General features: G+C 44.7%; 1 protein-coding gene across 5 annotated transcripts in view; it reads left to right on the top strand.

Annotated features, from left to right (window-relative positions):
* Window positions 1–1766: 1766 nt before the first annotated feature.
* Window positions 1767–9303, top strand: part of dip2ca (disco-interacting protein 2 homolog Ca) — an 80207-nt gene continuing 72670 nt past the window's right edge. For 4 of the 5 annotated variants that reach the window (XM_053488201.1, XM_053488200.1, XM_053488199.1 and 1 more), the window contains exon 1: window positions 1767–2239. In XM_053488201.1, coding sequence (XP_053344176.1) covers window positions 2161–2239 — 79 coding nt within the window. In that variant the 5' untranslated portion in view covers window positions 1767–2160. The remainder of the gene's footprint in view (window positions 2240–9303) is intronic. The other variant, XM_053488202.1, reaches the window with a different exon arrangement.

Here is a 9303-nt window from a genome sequence, read left to right as displayed (position 1 = left end):
GAGCTCGGCCAATCAGATCTCTCTAGACCTCCGGCTGTGAGAGGTTACAGCATCACCCGGGAATCGAACCAGCGATCCCCTTATTCAGAGTTATTAATTAATTCATTGGTCTATCTGTGCACACCGGAGCCAACACTTGTCAGTCATGTATTTCAGTATGTTGATGACCTGAAGATTGCTTAGTCTGTCACAAATACTGATACCAGCCTGAGATAAATATCAGGGAATGAGAACTGACATTCTAACCTATGGTCTGATCTCAAACACAACTGTCAGCTGTAAGGATCTCTCGAGTGACGGAAACTTCAAAGGACTTTTGTAATTCAGTCTGAATAAAGGAGTCTGCCACATGCCTCAATGTAAACATGATATAAATGTCTTTAGCACAGGTAAATGTAGGATTAGCGCTGCTGTTCCAATACTTTTGGAGGGCTGTGTGCAATCTGTTGAATCTCTCTCTCTCTCTCTCAAGATTCAAAAGTGCTTTATTTACATGGCAAATATTTACATTCATATTGCTCAAAAATAAGACAGAAGAAAAAAGCAGGGATGGATAGTTAAAAAAATAGTTAAAAGTAACAAAAGAAGATAAAAAAATTTAATTGCAAATATTTGTCCAAACCTGCAGTGACATTGTAACACACACACTTCTGTATGGAGTCTCCCTTTTGCAGCTCTAACAGCTCACACTCTTCTTGGAAGGTTGTAAACAAGATGTTGGAATGTTGGAGTGTTTCTGTGTGAATTCGTGTCCGTTCATTCTGTAGAGCGTTTATGAGGTCAGACACTGATGTTGGACGAGAAGACCTGGCTCACAATCTCTGTTCCAGTTCATCGCGAAGGTGCTCGATGGGGTTAAAGTCAGGGCTCTGTGTTTGGGCCGCTTAAGTTCTTCCACACCGAACTCATCTAAACCTGTCTTTATAGTCCTCGCTTTGTGCCCCGGGGCGGAGTCATGTTGGATTAGAAAAAAGGGCCTTCACCAAACTGTTGTGGGACGTCTTGGTATGCTGAAGCATTAAGATTGCAATTTACTGGGAAAAAGGAAAAAAGGGACTGAATTGAAGCACCTGAATTGAAAAAATTAGATATTGATAAGAAAAGATAAAGTGAATATTTTGACTGGGATTAGTTCATATTTTCACTTTGGCTGAAATAACAGCGCTGAAGTGGTATAAGTGAATTTTAACACGCTGGAGTGGTTTTAAGACAAAACTTCATCTTTATCCTTTGATCTACTTTTTCCATTTCTCATCTGTGATTCACTCTCCGATTACCGAACAGGGAGTGTATTTGTCTGAGCACCAAAGAAGGACAACTTAGTGTAAACAAGGCGTAAGATACTCAACCTTACAGAATGGGATTTCTTTGTATTAATAAGTTAGACAGAGAGTTCTGCTGTACAGAGAGACACACAGACACGGACGTGGGCTTCAACCTCAAATAATCATAATAACAATAATAATAATAATAATAATATCACTGATTACATTAAAGATCAGATCAGATTATTATTAGATTTAACATTTTAACTGTTTCTACAAACTCTTTCCCCCCTGAGTGATGTGTAACTACACTAATATATAATATACTGTATTTATATAATCCCTATATATATATATATAATAACAGTAAGACATTTAGTTCTGAGATGAAGATGAAGTAACACTTATGAAAACTATTGAAAGACAGAAGGAGGACAAGAGTAAAATATAAATAATAATAATAATAGTAAGAGTCACCTCTCTCTCTCTCTCTCTCTGTGTGTCACTCTGTCGCCCCCTGTCTGTCACTGCAGGTATGACCGGCTGGAGGCTTTGCGTCACGCGCGAAGGTGACGGTTGAGGAGGCAGGGAGTCGCGCGCTGACAGCGCTCTGCACACCGCAGCTCGAGCCGTTACAGCACCGAGTCACGCGCTCCGGTATGGCGGCGCTGCACTAACGGACACGCGCACAGACACGCAGACGCACCGCGCGCTACACCGCCGCCGCCCCGGGGCTCCGCGCGACACCACCGGAAACCGAGATTTATTTCAGCGGAGAGAGAGAGAGCGAGCGCGCGCGCGCGTGTGTGTGTGTGTGTGTGCCGCTGCGGCGGGGAGAGAGAGAGAGAGAGAGAGAGTGTGTGTGTGTGTGTGTTAGAGAGAGAGATTAAACACAATGGCGGACCGGGATGCTGTGCCGCTTCCCCTGGAGGTGAGGGCGAGACTGGCGGAGCTGGAGCTCGAGCTGTCCGAGGGTGAGTCCGCGCAGCTTCACTGTCACTATTATTACTATTATTATTACTATTATTATTATTATTATTATTGTATAATAATGAGGGTGGTGTAGGGAGGGAGGGGAGACTAACCCCCCCCCCCCCCGCTCCTCATACCGTCCAGATGTGCTCGGTCTGTCGGTCGGCGCAGTGAGCGCGCGCGGCCTCTCGGTTTTATTTTCCGTTTCCTCCCTCCTGCGTTCCTTTGTCTGATTTCCCCGCACTGCTTCACCCCGGGCTTCAGGCAGAACATCTCACACACACACACACACACACACACACACACACACACACACACACACACACACACTGTCTCTAAAGCTCAACAAGAACGCAAAGACGCAGATCAAAGAGACAGTTTATAAAACATTTATCATTAGAGTGAGGGATGTGAGAGTGAGGGGTGTGAAAGTGAGGGGTCTGAGAGTGAGGGGTCTCGGAGTGAGGGGTGTGAGAGTGAGGGGTGTGAGAGTGAGGGGTCTGAGAGTGAGGGGTCTCGGAGTGAGGGGTGTGAGAGTGAGGGGTGTGAGAGTGAGGTGTGTGAGAGTGAGGTGTGTGAGAGTGAGGGGTGTGAGAGTGAGGTGTGTGAGAGTGAGGGGTGTGAGAGTGAGGTGTGTGAGAGTGAGGGGTGTGAGAGTGAGGTGTGTGAGAGTGAGGGGTCTCGGAGTGAGGGGTGTGAGAGTGAGGGGTCTGAGAGTGAGGGGTGTGAGAGTGAGGGGTCTGTTATTGAGGGGTGTGAGAGTGAGGGGTGTGAGAGTGAGGTGTCTGTTATTGAGGGGTGTGAGAGTGAGGGGTCTCGGAGTGAGGGGTGTGAGAGTGAGGGGTCTCGGAGTGAGGGGTGTGAGAGTGAGGGGTGTGAGAGTGAGGGGTCTGAGAGTGAGGTGTGTGAGAGTGAGGGGTGTGAGAGTGAGGTGTCTGTTATTGAGGGGTGTGAGAGTGAGGGGTCTCGGAGTGAGGGGTGTGAGAGTGAGGGGTCTCGGAGTGAGGGGTGTGAGAGTGAGGGGTGTGAGAGTGAGGGGTCTGAGAGTGAGGTGTGTGAGAGTGAGGGGTCTAGGAGTGAGGGGTGTGAGAGTGAGGTGTGTGAGAGTGAGGGGTCTGAGAGTGAGGGGTCTGTTATTGAGGGGTGTGAGAGTGAGGGGTCTGTTATTGAGGGGTGTGAGAGTGAGGGGTGTGAGAGTGAGGGGTGTGAGAGAGCTTTTTTAATCAATTGCGTCTTCAGTCTACAAACAAACTGCTGTGTAAAAAGCCTAGAGCTCCACTGTGTGTGTGTGTGTGTGTGTGTGTGTTCATGCAGGCCTTCAGCGAGATGTTTCCCAGCCATTTAAGGTGATTTTCAGAGCTGTGGTGTGTCAGAGCTGCTGATGTTCTGCACATTATTTCTGTGAGTGTTAGTGTCTGATGTCGGGTCAGATCCACACGCAGGCCGGGTTTTCCATCCAGAAGATCCAGAACGTCTTTTTTTGACGTGTCCTTATGGATGTTACAGGAAGATTCTCTCAGTGGAGTTTGTGTGTGTGTGTTTGTGTGGACTCAAGTAGTTTTGTTCCTAATGTTTAGTGTATTGTGTGTGTGTGTGTGTGTGTGTGTGTGTGTCCTGAACACTACTCCAGGTTCCTCAGACTTCAGCATGATGATCAATAATTCAGTGGAGGTTCTTGCGCTTTGTCACTGCGCTCTACACACTGATCAGCTCGTCATGGTGAGGGTCAGTGTGGAATGTAAACACCGGCCTGGTGTGTGTGTGTGTGTGTGTTATCAAGTGAGTGTTTAATAAGGTGTGGTGTCTCACTCACTGCTCTGCGTTCACACCAAATCCACACCTGCAAACCCAACACACCTGAGTAATCTGTCCAGGTTTAATGAGTTTGTGTTGCAGTTCAGAGGGAATAAATCACTGCACTCTCACAGCTTTAGAAGATCGCATTCTGGAAAACAAAACACAGAATGATGTCATTTTGGGATCCGCGGTGTCGAGGCGACTGACGCTTCCGGTAGGAACTCTCAGCCGTTTCCGTAGTTTTTCCTTGTAGAAGGTTGTAACTGCTGAATTACAAGTTTTACTCAAACAGGGTGTAATATCACGGCGCGGCCGAGTGCTGCATCCTGATTGGACAGAAGGTGATGATTAATTCTCCATAACAGCAACACTTGCACTTCTGAAAATATCCAGCGTTTTTCAGGTTTAATCCAGAGTCGACAATCTTTCTCAGTTTCATAATAAATGATTTGGGATGAACTGCAGTTATGGATGTGAAGTGTGTGTATGAGCGCTTTACACCCTGAACAAGGAACATGCTGGAACAGTGACTTCAACATCAAACATCTGTAACAGTAATTATAAATGAAGTAACTGTTAATTTGCTGCTATTTCCCGCTCTTTTCCTGTCTACATCTTTGTCGTTTTCATCATGTTTGCGCCTCTTTGTGCTCAGCGTTAGACTTTGCACGTAAAAAGCTGTGTTCCGCTCGGCGAGGATCTCCGCGTGGGAGAGTGGACCGCGTGGGGTTCGGCCATCTTAAATATCATTCCAAGCCACAAGGTGACGCTGCAGGGAACGAGTGAACAACGGTTCATCGCTTCACCGGAAGCTGACATGCAAAATATCTAGTGGAGCTCAAAAAGAGATTCATACTTTTATTATAATTATTATCAGAATATTAATAAGACACAATAATGTTACCGTGGAAACGCTCAGAGGAAGTGAGGTCTGTGCCGGTGACGTCGCTGGGTGTTCCGAACAGAGGGATTTTTGTTAAGGGAAGTTCCCCAGATCGACAGGGAACTTCAGGGAGCACAACACAGCTGATGTTTATGGATCAGCGCGGTTTAGTGAGAACACCGTGAAGAACGTGGCGGTTATTGTCACGGTGAAGTCGGCCTACCCTTTTACGGTTTCTATAGTAACGGCTCATTCACAGGGATGTGTGCAACAAGCTCAACATAAACAGCCTAAAAGAAGTGTGTAGTTGTTTGTGGTGAAGTGTTGTTTATGTGTGTGTGTGTGTGTGTGTGTGTGTGTGAGTAGTTACAGAGGAGTTTACACGTCTTCCTGGTTTCTGAAGCTGTGTTTTATAGCCTTATTATCTGTTGGGGACAAAATAAGGGGTTTCCATGGCAATGGGTCTGTTGTGTGTGCGGTTGTATTTCTTGATGACATCCTCAGTGTTGAGCTGTTCAGCGACCCAGTGAAGCCGAATCTCCCGAACCGTCTGATTCTTAAGCTCTAGAGAAAGCTAGACTAGCTGAGCTAGCGTAATGGTTAGCTAACCTGTAGAGCGTTAGCCATGTGCATTTTGCTAATGTAGATGGCTAGCGTGAGGCCGCGGCGTGTCATGTTTAATGAACCCGTCCGGTTTACACTTAAACGGAAATAATACTTAATAATACTTTACACCGTAAACACACCATGTTCCCTTTAAACAACCTGAAATTCGTCATGGGATTCCCTCTGACTGTTCCTCAGAATGACCACCCGGAACATAACTCCCGCTTCAGCGTGCAGTACAACCAAGCGCCTCAGCAGCATTAGCCTCAGAGTGCGGCTAGTCCAACAAGCTAACCTGATAATGAAGTGACAGTAGACAATGACCTTCGCCTGGATGGGGTTTAGCACTTTGTCAGGGGAGGGGCTATGCAAATTACTTAGTAAAACCTCATGATGTCATAAAGGGAGAAAAATCTAAATGACGTGTTCAATCACAGGTTTCACAAATATGTGGAAATAAATAAGATCTGGGTGTTTATACACACACACACACACAATAAAAAAAGTGGAAAAGTGAAATTTTCCACAATAAGTGGAATTTTTTTTAATAACAAATGTTGCTGTTATGAGACATGTGTTTGGAGAGTTGAGGTCATGTGACTCGTCAGAACCGCGAGCTCCGTCTCCTGGTTAATGCCAAAAAAAAACCTACACCACCGATTTAAAGCAGTTCTCAGTCGTCTATCAGGAACATATAAAACCCTGAGTTCTTCTGATGTGTGCTGCTCCATGACATCATCCCAGTGACATCACTTCCTGTTCTGGAGAATGACATCATCATAAGCAGAGCAGTGTCCAGATTTCCACCACATGGTGCACGGTGACGTTCGGCTGGAGTGATCTGTCACAGAGTGGAGTGCTGTTACAGAAGGTGGAGGTGGTGTGTGTGCGTGTGTGCGTGTGTGTGTGTGTGTGGGTGTGTGTGTGTGTGTGTGTGATGAGGCCTCGGTACAGGGCTAACGACCGTTGCTTTGAAATTCCTGCAAAGTTTTTTATTTGTTTCTCTGAACGCAGCCACATCTGGCTTCATTTTACATCCTGCAGTCTTCAGGCATGTGGAGCTCCAACACCGTTAACCCCTTCCTGTCTGTGTTACACATCACACACTCCATCACACTGACCCTGGAGCACCTGCTAGAGTAAACACACACACACACACAGGCTGGTCCTGCACCCTCAGCTTCGCTCTGTGGTGTATCCAGGTGTTTATTAAAGCAGAATCGGCCCTTTAGGCTCCGTTAGCATTAATCAGCTCGTTAGCTCGTCAGGTTTCGGAGGATTTGCCTTGTTCCTCTCTCACCTGTGTGTCGAGCAGCTCTGAGCTCCGCTGTGGGATTAAGGAGCTGAAATGGAGATGTGATCAGTACCACGTCAGTCTCATCCTCACATCCAGCTGTTTGTGTTGTAGATTGTAAGTAAATGTATAATTTTGCTAACCAGTGCAGTTTTATTGATTGACGGGTGTGAGTGTTCTGTAAGGACATGTTGTAGGTCCAGGTCTCTGTGGAACCCGTGTCAGAGAACCTGTTGTAAATCACGAGTGTTCCTGTGTTCCTGTGTTAGGGCCCAAACACAGTATTGGTTGTGCATTTTTTGGTGTTACACGTATAATACAGAAAATGTTTGTGGCCAAAGAAGCTCCTTCTGAAGTTTATGCAACATGGAGGTGATCGATCTCATGTCCCTAAAATATGAAGTTGCTAACTTCAGCTGTTTTAAAGAGATGATTTTATACGAGCCCCAAAAATGACCATTTTTCAGTGTTATACTGTCTCACTTCAAACAATAATCATTTAAAATGCAAATTATTCATATTTGTGTCGATACTAAAATAAGTGTAAGCTTCTAGAAAGCGTATGACCTGAAAAAAATGTGGTTTAAATAGTTTTTTGGTAAAAGCTTAAAGCAAAAAAATAGCAAAAAATCTGTAGTGTCTGTAACCATGTCAACTTCATGTTGTGAGCTTAACAATTTTACAATTTAGAATAATACACTTTTTCAGGTTTATGTCTTTACATGTAAAATTTAAACTGGCCAAGTTTCATCTGAATGACAATTAAGATAATTAAAAGATTTGAATTTAAAAAACATAAAAGGGCATAAAAATGTATCTAGCAAATCTGTTTCTTTTTATCTGATAAAAATATAAATGTGTATGTATAATTACAAAACACTGAAGCATGGATCAGGACGTGAGAAGTGTTAAGTATTATGAAAAATAATGTTGATGATCCGATCTAAAAAACTTTTACAACTACAGTAGCTGAGACACTTTTTAGCACCGACACCATGTTTTGGCCGATTAGTGTGTCAGTGTGTCGGTGTGTCGGTGTGTTAATGTGTCAGTGTGTCGGTGTGTCGGTGTGTTAATGTGTCAGTGTGTCGGTGTCCTGGTCACTAGGTGTCGTGCGGCCGGAGTGACCACTGGAACGACACTTTATCACTTTTTGTCTTTAAAGTGAAGAGAACTCACGTCCACATTGTCCCTCACTGACACCCATTTTTGTAAGTGTTTGAGAATTCAGTCAGTAAAGTGTGTGTGGTGTGAGAGAGTGTGTGTTACAACAGCACGAATGATCTATAGTGTTTGAGTAAAGCTTTTCACAGACCACCGCGCCGCTAGTCAACTGATCAAATGTAAAGCAGCCAAATATTCTTTAGGCTTTATTAGGACGAAAAGTAGTGTAGGAGATCCTGGTCCTGTGATGATGATGTGTGTGTGTGTGTGTGTGTGTGTGTGTGTGTGTGTGTGTGTGTGTGCCCATGCATGCCTCAGTGTTATCGTGTTGGAGTAGTTCAGGTGTTGTTGTATCGCGGTCCGGCGGTGTCCGTGTGTTGAGGTATCGGGCTGTTTGTGTTTTGAGGTGTTCAGTGTGACGAGGTTGTTATGATGTGTTGGATGTGATGATCTGATCGCTCCGTGCGTCAGTGAGCCTCGTTATTCTGTAATGAAGTCACACTAAACACTGGTTATGTCACACGGTGCTGGTGTCATCAGAGACGTGACTCATTCATCCAGTCTGATGTTTATTTTGAGATCTGATGTCTGAGTCTCGCTGTGCTGTGAATTAGACATAATAATGATGATAAAACATCTGGATTTATTCCTGCAGCTGCTTTTAGCACAAACACCTGGATAGAGCCGTTTGTGGAATTCCTCTGAGCGCGATCAGGGCGTCGTCCTGGCTGGAGCGGAGATGGAGGACACGTGCTGCCCTGAGCGCCGCTGTGTCTCGGTGTGTCTCGGTTTGTCTCGGTGTGTCCCGTCACTGCTGCTGCTTTTCCAGTGAGGACGAGTTCACGGTGCCGGTTAAACGCTGCAGCGTGTCGAGGTCGCGCAGGGTCACGCTGTCAGCTTGTGTTAGTGTTCTGTACTGGAGCTGCACGATTCATGACGAAATGTGAATCAGGATTTTTCTCCATGGAACTGAGATCACGAATCTCTCACAGGATTCTCTCTCTTTGTTTTGTTTTTCCTCCAATAAAAAAAACATTGATTGCAAGAAAAAAAAGTGCTAACATATTAAAATAAAAATCGCCTTCTCTATTTAATGTAAATAACGTGGGAAGTTGTTAAACATAAATATAATATTAACAATAATAAAGAAAAATAGCTAATAAGTAGCACATGTGTTTGGACACTCAGACAACTACAGAACTTCATCAGTGTGTTAGTTTATATTATTATTATTATTATTATTATTCTTGATATAACAGTGTTGTGTAGTTTGTTATTAAAGACGTAGTTTACAGTGTAGAGTTTATTGTTGTCAGAGGGTT

Source organism: Clarias gariepinus, chromosome 26 (assembly GCF_024256425.1).
Source record: "Clarias gariepinus isolate MV-2021 ecotype Netherlands chromosome 26, CGAR_prim_01v2, whole genome shotgun sequence".
Classification (NCBI taxonomy): Eukaryota; Metazoa; Chordata; class Actinopteri; order Siluriformes; family Clariidae; genus Clarias; species Clarias gariepinus.
This window is presented reverse-complemented; position numbering and strand designations above follow the sequence as displayed.